Genomic DNA, 21,002 nt, shown 5'->3' on the forward strand with positions numbered 1-21,002 from the left:
GAATAAGAGAGAGGAAATAAGGGAAAGGAGAAAGCAATCGACATTAAATTCAACAACTAAAAAGAGGCTCTTTGAGCTATGGCTAGCTCTCAGAGAATTTCATTCTCTTCGAGCTCTATACATATTATACTCGTCTAGACATATGATACTCGCATCTCTATGTTTCACTTCTTTACTCTCTTCTCTACCGAGATAAAGATCTAGATCTAGTATAACTTAGCCATTCCAATAGCCAATAGTCTTTAGTCCTATTTAGTACCCTTCTAATATTCCCCTTGGCATAGTAGGTAGATATTGATTCCTTTTCCATGCATGAAGTTCCATAGCAAGAGATTAGACCCACTTCACCATTGACCTTAGCATATGGAAGGATATGGTTTCCATTAGCGGTGTCTCGCTTTTATGGATCTTTTTATCCATTTGCGTAGGCTTATCTCATAAAAGCTCACCTTTCTCTCCCATGAGGATTTTCCTCATAGAAGATTTCCTTTCTCTCCCGCACAACTTTTATGTTTTTCTCAATGGATATTTATCTCCAATCCATCCAACTTATCTAGAATTAAATCGAGAAGCTTTACCATGAAAGGATTATCCTTTCCCATTCACCAATGTGATTTGGCAAGAATCTCATCTCTTGGTGTCTCGCTTTTCCAAGTGATTAATTTATTAATAATGTATTTACTTTTTATATTACACATCATACCTAACTTTTCTCAGCTTAGGTTTGCAAAGTTTGACACACAAGGGAGGGGTGTTACATTTTGGATCCCTCTCTTTCCTTAAGATCCCTCCAACTGTAGCTAGAGTTCTTAGATGACTGTAAGGAGGAAGCCCCTATTGGAAAGGGACACACAGTTTGAAGGTGTCTATCTTGTTGGTAATTCCTATATCGCAAAGTTGTATTTTCATAGTCCAGGGGTTGGGAATACACAATTCCCATCCACTTTTATCTCGCAAAACTTCATTGGGATCTACCTAAACACATATGCAAACATAGGTGAAAATGCCTTTCAAAAGTCTTTCCCTGTCTACTTTGACGAATCTTCCAATAAAATTGCCCACTTTTTCTAAGAGATCTAGATGGGTAAATTGAATGGGAAAACTGGGAATCTTACCCATACTAGAGTAGTCATCGGCAACATAGTGAGAGGATTGAAGTTGGGAAACCATGGCTTCACTAGAAGACCAACTCATCCCCAAAACCACGGACCTTGGTCAAGGATTTTTTTCTTATCCTCAAGACATTTGAAGATCACCACAAAAAAACATGGGTCTACATCCACCCAAACCGGCGTTCATCCAATCCTATCATAATCGAACAGAAAAACGCTACTTTTTCAATAGAAAATGGGGAATAAAAGTATCACCCAAGGATAATGACCATCGCATCAAGCGCTCAATCATAAGGGAGGAGCAATAATTTGACAATCACACGTCCTTGATTTCTGTTGATTTAACTCTGAACACTCACGTAATATTCTCTTGCTTGGCGAATTAAACACCACTGCATGGAATGGACGAGGATTGAGCCAAACCCTGGATGAAGCCCACTTCATTCTCATCTAAACACAAAACTATATATACGTCAAAGTTATTACAATAGATTCTGACTGTCAACACCTCGAGGTTCTGTTTATATGTGGCTACCTTTTATGGTTACTATTGAATGTGTGATTGGCAATAGTAATGAAAACTTAGGGCTGCCAAATTTCCTTCGATTCCCTCACTACATCCTAACGCAAATAGTTGTTCAATGCCTTGGTTGTCTTTCAAAACTGGTAGGCAGCGTCTTCTTTGATATTTCTCGATGGTTTTAATTCCACTACAATCACAACTTTCATTTACATAAACTTCGTGTTTTCGCACGAGCGACGATTGTTCCAAGGTGAAATGTCACTTGGATGGTTTCAACGTTGTTGACCCATCATAACTAACTAACGGATATGCCCATTACAATTTTATACCACCCCATTATCAATATCAATTATGCATGGGAACCAATTAAAGCAACTTTTCACATTAATTTTATATGAGCATGAGAACATGTGTTAACAAGCAGCCCATAAAGCCTCATTTTGAATGCCATAGTCACTTAGAAGGAATTCCTCTTGTAGTAGCATCCTCCCTTCTAAACTTTGCTAGTGCTAACATTAGAACCACCATTACAACAAGATATCTTTCTAGTGTTGACAACACCATTATAGTAAGATACCTCAAGAGAGACAGAAAATTTAAAAAGTATGATAGTAATACGTATCCAGAAGATGGTATTGAAACTAGTAATTGTTCACGAATCCATAAGATTGTAAGGTCATTCTCATTATCATAATCATTGTCATCATCATCACCATCATCCTTGTCATTGTTATTGCCATCATTACATTATCATCATAATCACCATTCATGCCATCATCATCATCATTATGGACATTGTTTGCAATTGTTCATAATTGTAGATGTTGTAAGAAATATCATCAACCCAAAAAATGTGATCAGTGCTAGAAAAGGGTTGTTTAGGACACATTGATATACGTAAGAGAAATAACAACTCTATTTTTGACAGATGATCGATGATGATCATCATCACCACCATTATCATCGTCATTGTCATTTTTATCATCCCCATCATCATCATTAATGTAATTTCTATCGACATTGTTGTAATCATGCATCATCATCATTCATGCCATTATTGTTTTTGATGATGACCTAGATGAAAATGATGATCATGACACCAAAGATAATGCTTATGATTATGACAATGACAACATCTAAAATTGGGAAGATTCGCCAACGTCATTAGCATCGTCATCATCATAATCATTGCCATCATCATCATTGTCATTGTAACCACTATCGTCTTTATCATCATAATCACAATTCATGTCATCGCCATCATCTTCATTTTCATCATTGTCAATATTATTGACATTGTCATCAATTGTTCATAATTGTCAATGCCATAAGGAATATCATCAATGCAGAAAATATGATGAGTGTTGGAAAAGGGATGCAAAAGCGAACATAGAAATGGGGGCAACAATAGAAATAAAATTGGATGAAAAGTGGATACAACATAAGTAGATGCACAACAACATGAAAAACCTGACACAAAAGTGGATGCAAAAGTAGACGCAGTTGTCAATGCAAACTTGGATGCAAACATGAAGGCAAAAGTGGAATCAAACATGGGTCCAATGGTAGGTGTAAAACTTGGCACAAATTGTGGTGAAACAAATGTGGATGCAACAACGGAAACAAAAGTATATGCAAAAATGGATGAAACAAAAGTGGATGCAATAGGAGATGCAAACGTGGAAGCAAATGTGGTTGCAATGGTAGGCGCAAGATATGGTGCAACAAAAGTGGATGTAACAATAGACAAAAAATATGCAAAATAAGATGCAACAATGGATGTAAAAGTGGAAGCAAACATTGATGCAACAGGCAAAACAAAATTGGATGCAAAAAATGGATATAATGTAAATAGATGCAAAAGTAGATACAAAACGAGATGCAAAACCCAATGCATAAACCTAACATAAAAGTGGATGCAAAAATAGATGCAATATTTGATGCAAAAGAGGATGTGAACATGGATGCAAAATTGGAAGCAAACGTGGATACAACAGTGAGTGCAAAACATGGTGCAAATTGTGGCATAACAAAAGTGGATGTAATGATAGATGCAAAAAAAGAATCAAAGTATGATGCAAATGAAGATGTAAAAAGGGATGCAAAAAGTGAAATTTAAAATGGGTGCAACAGTGGATGCAAAATTGTGTGCAAAAGTGGATGCAATAGAAGTCGATGCAAAAGTAGATGCAAAACGAGACACAAAACCCGATGCAAATCCTAGTCCAAAATTGGATACAAAAAGGGATGCAAAAATAGATGTAGTAGTTGATGAAAACCTAGACGCAAATGAGGATGCAAACGTGGATGCAAAATTATAATCAAAAGTGGGTGCAAAAGGAGGTGCCAAACTAGGCGCTAATTGTGGCACAAAAATATTAGATGCAATAGTGGGTACAATAATAGATGCAAAAGAGGATGTAAATATGGATGCCAAACAAGAGGGCAAAGTGGATGCAACAAAAGTAGATGCAAAATTTTATGCAAAACTAGACACAAAACACGATGTAAAACTTGGCGCAAAAGGGATGCACAAATGGATGAAAAAATGGATGCAAAAAATGATTTAAAAAATGATGCAAAAAAGGATGCGAAAGTCGATGCAAAAGTTGATGCAAGTGTAGGTGCAAAAAGTGGATGCAAATGAGGATGCAAAAGAATGTCAAACAAAATTAGGTGCCAAACTTGATGCAAAACCTGGAACAAAACCTGGTGTAAAGGATGACACAAAACTTGGCATAAAATTTGGTGCAAAACGTGGTGCAAAACCTATTGCAATACCTGGTGCTAAACTTGGTGTAAGATTTGGTGCAAAACTTGATGCAAATTTTGTGTCAAGTTTTGCACCATATTTGATAAATGGATGCAAATAGCACCAAAAATGGGCTCTAGATGCAAAAAAAGAAGTAAAAAGGGACGCTAATCGCTGGTTTTGTTGTAGTGGTTGACCAATTCCTTGATGTCCTGCATTCCTTTTTCCTTTGCCATTGGACCTGTCATTCCTTTGATTGTTGTTTTTGAAGTTGCCTCTAGAATTATTGTGATCATCATCATGCGATGTATCCCTTCTATTTGGACACTCCCTTGCACAATGGCCAAATTTATTGCAAACAACGCACTTGCCCTTCCTTGCCCCCTTAGATCCAGGATTTCCATGGAAATGACCTTTAGACCCTGGATTATTTCTCCTTTTGACATGAACGAAGATTGCAGTGGGGTTACTTCCATTAGAATGCATTTATTTCTTCACCATTCTTGTTTCTTCTTGAATGCATATGGACATCAATTCTTCAAACCCTGTAATTCGATCATTGTTGAGGACGGTGGTTCTAAATACATACCTCTAAGGTGGGAGTCCTCCAAGGGTGGTGAGAGTAAGTTCCCTATCAGGAATGACTTCCCTAATCGAGAGTAGATCATTCTTGATCTTAGTAATCCTCAAGAATTAGGATTGAATATCCTCGTCCTTTCCCTTCTTAATATCCCTCAACTTATTCTTGAGAAATAGAATTTGATTAGCATTACTAACCTTGAACATGCTGGCCAACCTATCATAGATCTCCTTGGAGGTCTTCAATTCAGAGATGTAGGCCACTAGATGCTTGTCAATGGAATCCCTGATAATATTCTTTGCTTTGAATTTAGCCCTATTTTACTTGGTCTTTGGAGTAGCCAATGCATTTTAAGGAGGTTCGGGAATTTTACCTTGCATATATTCCATCACTTATTTTTCTTCCAAGGTCAAATCAAGAGACATCTTCCATCCATGATAGTCATATTTATCATGGAGCTTCTCTTCAGCTGAGAAGTATGATGAGGAACCCATTGAACCTTTTGTCCTTATCCAACTATCTTTTTTGATTTCTCTTTCACTCTTTCTTGGGCTTTGTCTTCACCTCACCTCTGATACCATGTTAATTTTAGGCAACAATGGTATGTTCTATGCTTTAGAGCAATTTTACTTCAATTTATTTATTAGCCCAGTATTAATATTCATATTAGCAATCACATCAACATGATAATAAAATGAAGATAAAACATAAATACAAACAGTAGAAGACAATTCAAGACAAGAGGACACAAGATGTGGCACCAGCCAGGGACAAACCCCAATGTGGGGAAACCCTTGATCAAATCTTATTTTAGTCTTCAATAGTTCAACAGAGCGAGATAGTACAATTTACAAATATGATCATTTATAACAGCAGCAAAAGAATCCTAACCATAAAAGTCAACGCTAGTCCACAAGGCATATTTGACCCTCAACAAATTGGTCAACTTCTGTCAACTTCAGCCTTCAAACAATAAGATAAAGCAACCCTCAAAAAATTCAAATTCAGCCCAATCAAAACCTAGTCAAACAACCTACTTGCGGTCAGCCCTAGCTGCAGTCAACACATGTTGATCAATGCTTGGTCAAACTGCCCAGAAATTAGGTCTCTTGAAATTTTGGCCTCCCGAAATTTCACTCTCCTCAAATTTCAACCTCCTCAAATTTTGTTCTCCTGAAATTTCGAGCTCTTGAAAGTTCAAACGTGTGGATAGAGAGAGGCCTAGAAATCTGTACCCAATCAATGAGGACAAAGAGAGAGAGAAGTGTGAAGATGAGTGTGCCCAAATGAGGCTAAGTCACCTTCTATTTATATGCACCTCCACCAATTTTTCATATTTTTAGACCCAATGCTTCAAAGTCAAAATTTTCATCTCCAATTTAGCATGCAACAACAGACTTGGAGAGTTTTTCTCCACAAGAGAAAAATGACAAGCAATAGGAGTTAATGTGCTAGGAAAAAAAGTACCCCTCCATACATGGTTGGAAGTGATTCTAGAATAACCCATTGATCAACGAGTACAAAAGCAACAAACAAATCTAACAATGAGAAAGGAAACACTAAATCAAGATCGACAAGAAAATCAATCAATACTAGAGCCAATGAATATTAGTCATGTTTGAAAGAAAGCGACAATACTATTTTGGCATCTCAGTCTTTGAATCACTATTTCTCATAAATAAAAAATGTTTTGCAATAATGTTTTTTAAATATTTTGTAAACATATGTCCATATCTACAGCTTTCTTAGGATGAGAAAGGAATTGAAGTCGCGGATCTGTTGGAAGGGCTAGTCAACTATATCAACTAGACATAATAATAAACCAAGATTAAAGTCAAGTTGTTTGTTTAGTGAGAATTGCAAGTCAATCAACCTCGTAGTCAGGCTGATTGACAAAGGTATTTGTTGTTGTAACTAAATAAAAGTGTAAATATGTAATAAAGAAGAAGGATTAGAACTGATATTGTGGTAATATATCAATAAAGAGCATATTTTTTTTCTCCCATTATTATGTTATTTTCCATGTCTTATTCAAGTGTGTGTGTGTGTTTATTTATTTTTGGTTCTCCCATTACTTTGTGTTTTTTTCCATGTCTTATTCATGTGTGTGTGTGCTTATTTAAGGATACCAGAGGTAATTCTTCTCTACAATATCCTAGATTACAACATGCAAGCCCATACTTGTGCTACATGAGATCCATTCCATTCGCTACCACTATATCCTCCAACCATACTCATATGGCCCAACACATAGCACAAAAACCTAATTATAATATGAACCAATAACATTATAAAGAGTGCCTTAACACTTCATTATATCACCGACTAAACTACACCTAAAAAGCACAACAATTTAAATATTAATATTATTTATCAAAACTAATTATACCTTATACTATAACAATATTATACTTATTTTTTATTATATATTAATAATATTAATAGTTTAATAAAATTATTGGAGTGAACAATGATGTATTACACATGTTTTCTAACCTCCATATTGCAAAATTATTTTATGCTCAATACATTGTACGCATAATATGTGGATAAGTAATTTATGAAAATAATATAAATGAATTAGATAAGTGATTTATGAAAATAATATAAACGAATTAAGTTTAAGGATATAATTTCATATTTTATTTTTTATTTTCTTTCAATAAATTAATAAATACATCTACACTATATTAATAACTAGAAATATAATTTTCACCCTTTAAAAAATAATAAATAAAATGTTATTAATTTATATAGAATATAGGAGAAACGTAAACAAAATTGCAACCTTCATTTAAAACAAATATATAATAACAAAGATTTATAAAAATTACAAGTGGACGTGATTTTAAATAACAAACTATTTTGTTATAATTAAATATAAATAAACATTAACAACCCCAAATAATAAGTTAATAATTGATTAGCCCTTTTTTATTATTTCAGAAATTTAAATCAGAATTATGTAAAATTTCCAGAAATTTCTAAAATTATTGAGCAGATATTTTAGAAATATCAAAAATTAATAGATTAGTTACGTAAAAATAACTGTGATTCATAACTAAATGTCCAATTAGCTACTCACTTCACATGCAATAGGAGATTAATTTACTTCAACAAAAATCCAATCGCGAGTGAACCTTCAAATGGTCCAAAATGTTAAAAAATTAAAAAAGAGGAGATTAATTTACTTAGACAAAAATCGAATCGCGAGTGAACCTTCACATGGTCCAAAATGTTAAAAAATGAAAAATAGGAACCTTCACATGCAACTGGAGTTTTTTCTAGTTAACAAATTCTTCTAAATATTTATGTTGTCCGTCAAATTCAAAGCGAAGACTATTCAGGCCTTTCGTGGATGTTTCTATCTCAACTGTTATCATGTCCATACACTGTTGGTGGAGGCGGACTTATAAATATATCAGTAGTAACTGAATTGCTGTTTACAGTGCTCCAGACGGGTTTGAATCTCGATCTAGTTATGGAGGTAAACGGAATCGAGGTCGATCTCCCTCAAATCGTGGTGGTCCTCTTGTTCTATCACCACCTGGTGGCCCAGAGGTTTGGCAGATTTCATTCCTGTTGCTGGAACAATTTCTGATGGCAGATATAGAGATGTGTGAAGGCACTCAATGCCATCATTTGTGAGATACCATGCAAATGACTTCAAGCTTTGCATCAATTTAATAACATGCAAGTTGGGCACATCAATCTCAGGGTTCTTGGGCAAATTTTAATCTTTCTTGGCATAAAGTACACCCTGTTTGCAGAGGAACTTCTAGACCTCATTGCGGTTTTTCTTTGGAATCAACTTTTTTCCGAAATCAGAAACCCTCGCCTTCCTTTCGCTCTCTTCAATGAATTCCTCCACTCTTCCTCTAATCTATGCTCACGAATCACAAGACAAAAACTCAAACTGGAAATTAATTTAACTAGTTGGGAAGTCCCAAGAAAAATGATGAGCAATGGAATAATAGCAGCCATGATGAGTACCGTGCAGTTTCTCTTGGACTTCTTGGTAAATGAGGTAATTGGTGTCACGATGGAGCAGAAGTCTAGAGCAGAATTTCAGGATAAAGTCCCGCGGAGTTACTTTATTTTATTCACAGGACATCTATTTTGGATTGCAGAAAGAAGAACGATCTCCATGTTGATGGACTCTGTGGGAATGGGGGACCATGAGCACACATCATCTATCAAGATCCCTGTAGTTTACCAATGATGAAACTCTCTATCCAAATTGCGTTGAATCCTCAGAACCAAGCAGATCAACCCTTTCGTGTTGCTCCTCCAATCCAAAATAGCGATTACCACGCGCTCAGCTGTTTTGATTTCAAAAGTTTGCGCGCGAGACTAGTAAGTTTGAACTTTCATTTCAAAAAACTTCCCGCGAACTGCACAGTTTGAATTCCTCCCAACGGAGGTGACACTGAATGCACGTCCGTATATGTCATGTCATGTCATTAATACATCGGAGAGGAGGAAGTCTGCGCAGTGAGCCATGCAGGAGCATGTGCGGTGTAGTCGCCGGAAAATCGCGTTGAGTCGATGGTACGTATGAAGCTATGGCATCCGCAGGAGTATCATGTCACATGTACTTATTTAGCGGTGCAGTAATGGATCTATAGAGTTGGAAATAGGTTTTATGGTCATTTATTTACATCATAAACTTCCAAAAAATTAAAATTTGACATGAGAGCGCAGGAAAAAATTAATAAAATTTTAATTACCTTAACCGTCCATAAATGTCACTGCTAAGGTAGTGACATAAATTTTTTGATTATTCTCTCCACATGAATACCTGAGGGATTTTTCGCGTCCCCCTCATGTACTAACTTAGGGGATGATCATCATAAGAATTGGGATAAAATCGTACCCTCAAGGAATGGTCACAGCTAGCTGTGGAGATAAAGCATATGAGAATTACACCATGACCCATGGGCTTTCTAGGAGGCCAAACTGATCTCTTTCCAGAGATTTGACTTTCATCCAGGAATGTCGTCTCCCGATCATATTGAAGAAATTTCATCGCAAACCTTCCTTTTTAATCTGTATGGAGTGAGTCCAAGTGATTCTGCATACAATTACCAAGTGCAGACGCCATTGTAACTTCGAGATAAATATCGATGCAAATGAGAGACCTCCTTGACTTGAACTTCTGGTCATGAAGATCTCTATTGATAAGAAAGAATTTGAAATGTAGTAGTCTAGCGAGGAAGGCCACAATTTCAAATTTCAAACCAGCTGGCAATATGAATGTTGCTTCTTCAATTTTAAATTTCATACTAGCTTGCAATACGAATGGAGGGATTCAAGCTCTTGTTTGGGTAAGTTTGCAAATGCAAATGAGCATACGGTACATTGCATATTTAGTACCATCATTGCATATTCAGTACCATCACGGTTAGAGTTTGGATTCCTCGTTATTTGTAAAACAATTTGTTTGTTTGTTTGTTTTTTTTTTTTTCTCTATTGAGGTATTTTTATTAAGGAATATTATGTTTAAAATTTTTCTTTTTAATTATCATGTTTAGATAATAAATTGACTTTCCAATAACTGTTTAATTTTTTTTACATATTTATCATAAAAAAAAACAACATGACACACAAATGACTATTGAATCATGAAGTCTATTTACTCATTGATGGGATCCACATCTCCCAAACCATCAAGATTCCACTTATCAATTCTTCTTCAAAACACACGGTACAAAAATTATGCACAAATTTAGAAGCCATCGTCCTCTCCATCATCATAATTGCATGAAATCGATCTGGGGTCAGAGTTTGTAATAATTTCCATCTAGAGTTGATCAGGCTATCCTCTAGGCTCATCATCCTCTTCATCATCATAATTGCATTGATTTGGGGTCAGCGTTTGTAGTAATTTCCATCTAGATTTGATTAGGCTATCCTAGAGTTTGTAATAATTTCCATATAGAGTTGATCAGGCTATCCTCTAGGCTCATCTTACTCTCCATCATCATAATTGCATGGAATAGATGTGGGGTCACAATTTGTAGTAAGGTAATTTCAATCTTAAGGACTCTGGAGTTTATCATAGGCTATCCTCTAGGCTCACTGTCCTTTCCATCATCATAATTGCATGGAATCAATGTGGAGTCAGAGTTTGTAGTAAAACCAATACGATGTATTAAAAGTGTTTTAATATTTCGTAAAGTTTTCACATGGGAGTGTTGGTTGGTAATTTATTATCAACAGATGAAATATTGAAGTTAGACACAGAATCCGTACATATGACATGTATAACCAATTCAACTATAATCTGCCATATCATTACTGTAAAAACAATTACTACGTCTCACATGTATAACCAACTCACCTATAATCCACCCTTATTAAGGAGAATTCCTTCTCCTTAGGAGACAAAATCAGTACTATAAAAACAATTACTACATCTGATATGTATAACCAACTCACTTATAAAATCAGTACTATAAAAACAATTATTACATCTTACATGTATGACCAACTCACTTATAATCCACCCTTTTTATTTTCCTTTTCTTTAGTGAGAAACAATGAGACAATATATGGCTAGCTTACATCATTCACATGGCAATTTTTAATTTCTAGAATGTAGTAGGTGGTCAGTCATAAATAAACAACTATCGTTTTTAACTGTGTTCTTTCTACTATTAGTTGAAAGACGTCCTCAAAATTTTAAAAATATCTATTTGACAGATGTTACATATGTTAGATCTTGGATATATTTTATGGATGGTGGTGAGTTCACACGACTTTTGGAGGCATTTTCAATTGTAAAAATTTTGGCTTTGTTGTTAAGTGAACAATTTCTGAGGTGTACTCCTGTAGACAATGGAATAGAGGTTCCTTGTGTGGATATTCTGTGAAAAATGTAAATCTAATGTTGAATTTGTGGAATTTGAGAAAATAAATGAAATCTAAAGGTTGAAAATATATCTGGTTGGACGATTGTTCTCACTACTACTCAAATTATAAATTATTAGAAATGTTAAAAAAAAATTGTCCTTGGTTGATGATGAGAAATTTGTAGCATAGGCTTCTTGAGAAAAACAAGGAAACAAGAAGAACTTATAAAAATAAGTTGTAGTTGTTTGGGTAAGAGGAAAGTGACTTTCCAAAGTTTGCAACTTAAAGAGAGTTCCCTACAATACTAAATTACCAGGGAGAATTTGGAAGTTTGACATGGAACTAGAATTTGGTAGTTGAGTGATTACTGAAGCATGGTAATAGTGTAATAGTTTTAGAAAGTATGTTGCTTCCATAATATAAAAGTTCCGAAAAATTCATGATCCATGCTTTTCCTAATAGGGACTCCACAATGTCAATTTTATGGTAAACTTCCACCACATGCATATTTGCTTCTATGTGTACTTTTAAAATAGTTTGGGCATGTGGCTTGGATGAAAATGCAGTTGATTCTATCTTAAATTTTTAGTGTCTTTTGCATACCCCTCCCTTTCTAATAATTTTATCCAATAATTTATGCATTTACTCTACTAACTACCCATGTCACTTGCTCCATATCTTATAGTCACCTCCCATTTTCACTTCCAATTTCAAACTTTAATGTCAGCCAATTTTGTCATTATAGATATCTACAATAATATTACAGTTATATTCCTTCAATAACCTACATTGATTTTGGATTGATAAGATACACTTGTTAATTTGGCGCTAGAATCTGAAAAAGTGATACCACTTACTCGCAACGACATCCAATTTGATTTGTTTCACTTTGTTTTAGATAAGAATTAAGCAACTTTGAGTTGGTTCAGAAACCTTTATATATTTACTAGTTAGTTTTATTTATTTTGGTTTCTATAACTACAAAATTTTATTAAAAAAATAAACATAACCATAACATAAAACCATGCTAAATAAAATTTTAATAGAAAAAATTACATATAATTTTTACACCTTAACTTAAGTTTTTTTTTTTTTTTTTTTTCTCCGAAGGTGGCAAAACCTATCAAACTCAGGTGTCAAACCAACATTGAGGACAACCATCTCTGGCTGCTATCCGCGAATGTCAGTTTGACTCATCACTGTTATCAAGGAAAACCACGCCACCTGTAATAACCCGCTGGTGGTCCGTAAGGGAGCAGGCTTTCACTCCTGCCAGATGCCTCTGGGTCTTGGGCCGTTAACCTGTTTCCTTACGTCCGAGGAAGACGAGCTCTTAGCCAAGCAGAAGCAGTTTTACGACATACTCCAGGCCGGACCTGAACTTAAGTTATTTAAATAAAAACAATATTTTCATTTATTTTTTGGATTGCAGGTTTCTATGGAGAGGTTTTTGAGAGATTGTATTCGGATAATCCACAGTATTCATCATTTTCTTTTTGTCGACGTTTCGAGCCTAGAGCAAGGCTCATCATCAGGACTTTGATGTACAGAGAAGAGAGAAAAAGATCTGAGATAAATAAGGAAAAGGTTGATCGTTTAGGGTATTTTTAGGCCGACCTAGAGATTATATTAGTAAACTAAAATTTTTATTTATTATTTTAATAATTCAATTAACCCTAAAAACCTAGCCTAAAATTTTTAATGTATTAATTATAAATATATTATTTTTAAATGTATTAGTTTTTATTCTTTAATGTATTAATATTAAATGTATTATTTTTAATTGTATTATTTATAATGTATTTTTAATGCATTAATTTTAAATGTATTATTTTTAAAAATTTTAATGTATTATTTATTTATTTATTTTATTTTATTTTTTTATGTATTAATTTTAAATGTATTATTTTTTATTCAATTAATAATAAAATTTTAAGGTATTATTTTTAATGTATTAATATTAAATGTATTATTTTTAAATGTATTATTTTTAATTGTATTATTATTGATTCAATTTTTAATGTATTAATTTTCAATATATTATTTTTATTTTTAATGTAATTCTTTAATGTATTATTATTAAATGTATTATTTCTAATTGTATTATTTTTAATGTATTCTTAATGCATTAATTTTATATGTATTATTTTTAAAAATTTTAATGTATTATTTTTAATGTATTAATTTTAATTTTAAATGTATTATTTTTGATTCAATTAATAATAATGTATTATTTTTAATGTATTAATTTTAATTGTATTATTTTTAAATGTATTATTTTTTTATTCTTTTTAAATTAATGTATTAGTTTTATGTGGATTTCAATTGTTAAACTGATTAGTTATATTTCTCTTTAAATTTTTTATTGATAAGAATTAGGTTTATTTATGAGCTTTATTTTTTATTTTATATATACTCAGATTCATGTATTGTTAATTTTTAACTTATTATTTTTATTTTTAAGCAGGCAGTTCCAGTTTTTACTAATGTCCCATCCCCCATCCCTATTAAGGTTCCCAGGATGTTTTATGATTTCAATTGCTTCACGAATTTTACGCTTGAAATGGTGTTCTTCTCTGGCAACGATTCTGGTTTCTTCAAGGCATATGTGATGGTTTGTTTTACCTACATGCTCAGCAAGAGCTGAAGAGCGAGTTCTTTCTTTACGGATGTCAGCGCTATGCTCTTTGAGTCTTATTCTTACAGACCTGCCAGTTTCCCCTATATAATGTTTTCCACAAGAGCAGTTTATGATATAAACTCCTTTCTGCTGAAGTTGATCCTGGCTGTCTTTAACAGACCTCATACCTTGCTTGATAGTTGACAAGGGTTTGAATGAAGTTTTGATGTCTTTTTTCCTGAGAATTTTGGCAATTTTGTCAGTGATACCTTGAATGTATGGAAGGTATGCATTAGAAGTTGAGGGGTCTTTTGTTTTGTTTATATTGTTTCCAGATTTTGCCTTTTTAATGGATTTGAGGATGTCATTTATTTTTGTTTATATAACTCCACAATTTTATTAAAAAAATTAAACATAACCGTAACATAAAACCATGCTAAATAAGTAACCTGAACTTAAGTTATGTAAATAAAAACAAATATTGTGTCACCAATTCTAAATATTAGAGCTCTTAATTATTTCCGTGTCGATATAATACATCACGAGTAAAGACGTGCCATCAAATTCCAGGCCTCCTGCCCAGGTGCAAGTGATTTGCAGCGATTTGGAAGAGGGCAGTAATGACGTTTTCGGTAATACATCACAAGAAACAGTTTTTCAAAATATTTAAACTTAAAATACTATCAAAATGCTCGTAAAATTCCAACCCTATATACCGCCGCACTTTGACGGTCTGGTGGTGATCAAGGCGGATGCGGCTTACTGGAAATCTCTCAGGCATAGTCATCAAGAGAAGCTGCCAGAAACGCCATGCTATGACCATCCATGCAATGCCACATCAGCATCCAAAAAGTCTATCTCTCAGGCATAGTCATCGAGAGAAGCTGCCAGAAACGCCATGCTATGACCATCAATGCAATGCCACATCAGCATCCAAAAAGTCTAAGTAGACGACGCCCTTTTACATTGTTACAGAGCGCGTCTCTCAAACAACTCTACAATGGACCATTCATGACGGTTATACAGCAACTGTAAGTAACCCGCAAAGAACCAATGCAGAAACAACTAGGAAAGGAACAAACTCTTTCGTTAGCCGCCACCGTTCAACGGCTGATCAGTCTCTCTGACCACGGACACGCTATCTACGATCCACGAAACGATCATGAGAGTTGTAGAAAATTCATTATTCAACAAATCCGGGTGACGGAAACGATTAAGAGACTTGCAAGAAGCAAATAGACGAATTCATTGTTCAATCGCCAACCAATCACTGTGACCGAATCATGTTCCAGAATAACCCAGAAGGGCCATCATTACGCGACACAGCATGAAAGGGGCGCAGCATTATTTTGATTTTCTAATGAAATTTCTTAATAGGTTTCTTTTGCAGGGTAAGATTGGGATTTTTTATTATTTAAATTATACATTAAAAAAAAATTAAATTAATATTTAAAATTTTGAAATAATAAACGTCTGAAACATGGTAAACTAAAATTTTATAATAAATTTAAACAAAATAAAAAAATAATAATCTATCCTGAAAATGGCCTCATTAGCCGTGTGGAATCATCTGGTGAGCAGTTTGAATTTAAAACATACACAGATCCAACCAAGTCATAGATGGCGTTCTATGGGCAACCGCGGGGTCGTTATTGAGTTAAGTCATTGCTTACCTGCAAACATGTCGGTTGACTTGCCGGCCACGCACTCGGTTTTTTTCATTTATAAGGCATTCCAAAAGGTAATGTGCTCCATGTTATAAATTCTCGAACCTCTAAACATCACCACAAAAAGGCCATTTCCATACACCATAGATACCCATATATCGGAGATATTCTTTTGTTTTGTAATTCTATTTTCTTCCCAATCTCCATTGAACGAGACGACACCCCTTACAGGATGATGACATTAAATTACAAGGGACTATGCCGTACATTAGAATCGCTGCTGGCAGGCCTTATTCAAACGGTTGGGCACCTCCGTTCGCTGAACATACAAAATAATGAACCGAATCCCCTCTACGAGAAGTCCCTGAGCATCCTCAATAGAGGCGTTCAATTGGTGAAAATGTGCGAGAAAACCAGCCCTCTTAATACTTTCCAGAGCCTCAGATATGCTTCTGAAATCCACCAGCTGGAAAAGGAAATCCGTGACTTCGTTCAATACCAGATACCTGACCAATTATCTCTTGAGTTGGCCAATATCATCTCGGAGTTCAAGAGTCTTCGCCATCTGTACGAGTTGGAGGCAGTGGATGAGAGAAACGTGAATGAAACAATCGTTCCCAGGCTCACCAATGATCCCGATGAGAATGCAATGATGTTACAACAAATGGGTCCACATGGTATGTTTGATGGAGCTTTTGACGAAGCTTCTAATTCTAATTGTAGTGGCTCAGTGAAATCTGATTTTGTAGTGGGACTGGAGAAAAATATTGTTAATGTTAAGAAGATTCTACTCCAGAGAGAGGTGTCCGTAGTAGCGGTGCAAGGTATGGGGGGCGTTGGCAAAACAACTATGGCATTGTCCCTCTGCAATGATCAAGAAATTAAAGGTAATTGAGGATTTTAATTATTCAAACCATTTTCATTTCCTAAAAGGCTATCTTTTTCCATTTAATAAATTTATATTTCTGTTCAATTTATGGAATTTCCATCCTAACAAATTGATCTTTTATGTATGGCAGGTGCTTTTCAAAACAATATCATTTTTATCACGGTCTCACAATCCCCGAACCTGAAGGAAATTCTAGAGACCATGTGGGAGAAGATTGTTCGGAGGAAGAAACCTGATTTTCAGAATATCGAGGATGCACATAGACAGATGCAGCAGCAGCTGCTCAGGCGAGGCAAGCGAACCCTTGTGGTGTTAGATGATGTCTGGTCTAAGGCAATTTTAGAGAAATTGTTATTTGAAGGTGAAGGTTATAAAACCCTTGTCACAACACGAGATCGTTCTATCATCCGCACAACAACCTCTACCAGGCTTTATGAATTGCCATTGCTGGATGATGCTGATGCTCTGCCTCTTTTCTGCTTTTGGGCTTTTGGGCAGAAATCAATTCCAAGTAATGCGGACGAGCAGCTAATCAAGCAGGTATGTCTCTTAAGACTTACAGTACTGGAATGCTATTTTTATGCAATATATTGTTTTACTAAGTTTGGTTCAATTTAATGATTGTGAGACAGTGTTCTCCTAAATGTCCCTAATTACAAGCAATTACTACAGTGGCATATCATATCAAGATATCGTTATAGTTTCACATAATTCCATATTAATAGTTACTCTGCCATTAACAATGATATCGGTAATCCAGTGAACAAGATTCTAGTCAGAGACTTAATTGTATATTCATCTTCATAAACAATCTAACAAAAACCTGTGAATAAACTTTAAGCTTATGAGGCAAAATATTCATGCTTTCAACAACTTTTGTTTTCGGTATTTGATTGGTTTCCACCTATAGAAGTTTCAATTAGTGTTGCTGGTGTATGAATCACAGGTGCAAGCGGAATGTAAAGGCCTGCCACTTGCTCTGAAGGTGATCGGAAGCTCTTTGTATGCTCAGCCTCATCCAGCCTGGGAGGCTGCCAAGAACAAGCTCTTAAATGGGGAATCGATATCAGATTATCACAAAGAAGGGCTTCTTAGATGCTTGGAGACCAGTATTGATGCCCTGGACGAGGAAGCACGGGAGTGCTTCTTAGACTTGGGGTCATTTCCGGAGGATAGAAAAATATCAGTGGATGCATTATTGGATATTTGGGTTTATGTGCGAAAGATGGAGTGGCAAGATGCTTTTGTCATCTTGTTAGAGCTTGCAAGCAGAAATCTGTTGAATTTAACAAGCAATCTCAGGTAAGCGCCTTAATTTCTAATTGTTATGTGCTCAAGCTCATTTAATCTTGGCTTCCTCTGTCTTAAACATTGTGTTGTTGTCTTGGTAATTGGATGTAGTAGGAGCCAAGCAATCAATTATGGCAGTGCCTCTGAGCTGTACTTTTCTCAACATGATGTAATGCGGGATTTGGCCCTATATTTGGCATCCCGAGGCAGCATAGCTCGCAGGAAGAGGTTGCTTATGCCCAAAAAGGAGGACAGTTTGCCAGCAAAATGGGAACTGCTCAAGGATCAAGCGTTTGATGCTCAAGTTGTTTCCATTCACACAGGTGGGTGATTTTAACAGCTTTGTTTGAAGTATACATAATTTTTTCGTAAACATGGGAGTCAAAAAAATTGTCACATGCCAACCTTATCCTACACCAAATAGGCGTTTCACTCTGTGATCTGCAAGAAAAGATATGTAATGATATCTAGGTGTTGATCATTGATTCAAAAGTTCTTAGAAAAGATATGCAATGATTTCATAGGGTGTGCAATAACCTATAATGTTCTAATCTAACTTTGCATCTGTGGTTATCTCTGCAGGTGCAATGGAAGACGATCAGTGGTGTGAGATGAATTTTGGTGAGGCTGAGGCTTTGGTTTTACTCTTTTCTGCGAGCAAATACTTTGTTCCATCATTTTTGAGTTCCATGAGGAAACTGAAAGTCCTCATAGTGTTTAATTATGGGTACAAGAAAGCCACAGTGAACGGTCTACCAGCTTTATCTTCACTTACTCAGCTTAAGACTATTCACTTGGAGAAGTTGAATGTGCCCCCACTTCAACAACACAGTAAAGTCTTGCAGAACTTGGAGAAGCTATCTCTGAGATTATGTGAAGGGCATGGAAATATGTCCAAGTTCAACAGCTCCCAGTCAAGCCTAAAGCTTCCCATAATGCAAGATTTTAACTTGGACCACTGTTGTGATTTAGAGGAGTTACCGCCTGGTATCTGTGACATGTCATCAGTTGAGAAGTGGTCTATCACTAGCTGTCACCTTCTACAGAAGTTGCCTGATGACTTGGGGAAGCTTGGCTCTTTAAGAATGTTAAGCGTATCTGCATGTCTAGGTTTAAAAGAGCTTCCAACATCTATTGGAAAACTTGCGAAGCTGGAATATCTGGACATTTCGCTATGTGAATGCCTAAAAGAACTTCCCGAAGAGATAGGACAACTAAAGAAACTCGAGGAGCTTGACATGAGAGAGTGCTCCCGATTGAGGAAGCTGCCTAAATCAGTTGGAACGCTGAAACATCTAAAGCATGTTATCTGTGATGAGAAGATTGGACAGCAATGGATGCGTTTCAAGAGCTCTGCTATTCCAGAGCTTAGAGTTGAAGTGGTAGAGGCACACTTCAGTCTGGATTGGCTGGATGCTTGATATCTTACCTACACAGCAAGAAGTTAAATCATAAACTTCTTCTTCTTCTTCCAATAATCTTGATGTGAAGTCCATTCTTCTTCTTCTTCCAATAATCTTGAAGTGAAGTCCCTCCTCCTCCTCCTTCTAAGGGTGTCTGTAAGTGAAGTCCCTCCTCCTCCTCCTTATGTCCCATTTCCATTATTACCATCTCTAAAATCTAGTTATCCACATATTCTAAGGGTGTCTGTAAGTGAAGTCCATGCTTCTTCTTCTTCTAAGGGTGTCTGTAAGTGAAGTCCCTCCTCCTCCTCCTCTTCCTTCTTCTTCTTCTTCCATGAATATCTTGAAGTAATGGCCACTTCTGTTGTCCTTGTTCCAAACAAGGATCTTTGTAATGTTTTGCTTTATTTTATGATAATAAAAGACATGTTATTCATGTCCCATTTCCATTATTACCATTTCTAAAATCTAGTTATCCACATATTCTAAGGGTATCTGTAAATTCCTTGGAGTCTATCACTGGGATATGCAACAGTGTTGGTTAGATTGATTGCAGGTTTGATAAGTTCCTAATTGGGTGTCTTCCCCACTACAAATATATGTATATATGTTTCTGTGTATTCCTGTTATCTGCGGTTTAGAGTGGGCATTTAATCTGCAAGTTTTATCTGTTTTAATAAAACAGGAACGTTTGCCTCTTGGGAAATTTTAAGAGATCATATATATCTTTTAAGCGAAAGTTAAAATTTAATCTTTAAAACGCTGGTTGCACTACTATCCAGTTGCAAAAATCATTTCCTGGTTAAGGTTAAAAATACCAAATTTAATGCATTCCTGTTATGCTATGCACCAATAACAACAGCCAGCAGGGCTGTCAAAACCGAATTCAAACAGAGCACACAGGTAAGAATTGGAATCACTCACACGCGATTTAAGATTGCGGGAATTTCAGATTTACAGAACCAACACTTAACATTTCAGTTAAAACTCTGGTCGTAGTGTCAATCAGGCTTATAATGATTCAAGAAGAAAACAAAACAATAAGTCTTGAATTTCCTATGTCTTACTGGTGCAAAGTTCGTTTTTTGATGCGTTTCTTTTTTTTCTTTGCTCTTTTCTTCGTTGGCTTTCTGCTCCCTGTTCTGTTCTCTCCTTCACTCTTGTGTTCACTTTTACAAAGAGGTTGAAGAAGTGCCCTGCTCATAAGGGGTTCTTCTTAATGTCATTCTGAATTATATTTGAAACAACAACTATCCAAATTTTGGTTAAGCAATTAATACTATGAAGTGTTAAAAATGTTGTGAGATTTAT

At 35.3% G+C, this 21,002-nt stretch overlaps 1 protein-coding gene across 2 annotated transcripts; it reads left to right on the top strand.

Moving 5' to 3' along the window:
• The first annotated feature begins 16,303 nt into the window (after nucleotides 1-16,303).
• LOC149245506 (putative disease resistance protein At5g47280) lies at nucleotides 16,304-20,149 on the top strand. 2 transcript variants are annotated; one of them, XM_089457787.1, is made up of 5 exons: nucleotides 16,304-16,996; nucleotides 17,129-17,538; nucleotides 17,945-18,300; nucleotides 18,400-18,611; nucleotides 18,871-20,149. In XM_089457787.1, the coding sequence occupies exons 1-5, from the start codon at nucleotides 16,342-16,344 to the stop codon at nucleotides 19,707-19,709; spliced, it is 2,472 nt and encodes an 823-aa protein (XP_089313913.1). In that variant the 5' UTR covers nucleotides 16,304-16,341; the 3' UTR covers nucleotides 19,710-20,149. The 2 variants fall into 2 exon arrangements, with proteins under 2 accessions (XP_089313913.1, XP_089313914.1); XM_089457788.1 differs by having other exon boundaries at nucleotides 18,403-18,611.
• The last annotated feature ends 853 nt before the right edge of the window (nucleotides 20,150-21,002 follow it).

This window comes from Pinus tabuliformis, chromosome 7, assembly GCF_031772625.1.
Source record: "Pinus tabuliformis cultivar Carrire ecotype Pingquan chromosome 7, CPIR1, whole genome shotgun sequence".
NCBI classification, from domain to species: domain Eukaryota; kingdom Viridiplantae; phylum Streptophyta; class Pinopsida; order Pinales; family Pinaceae; genus Pinus; species Pinus tabuliformis.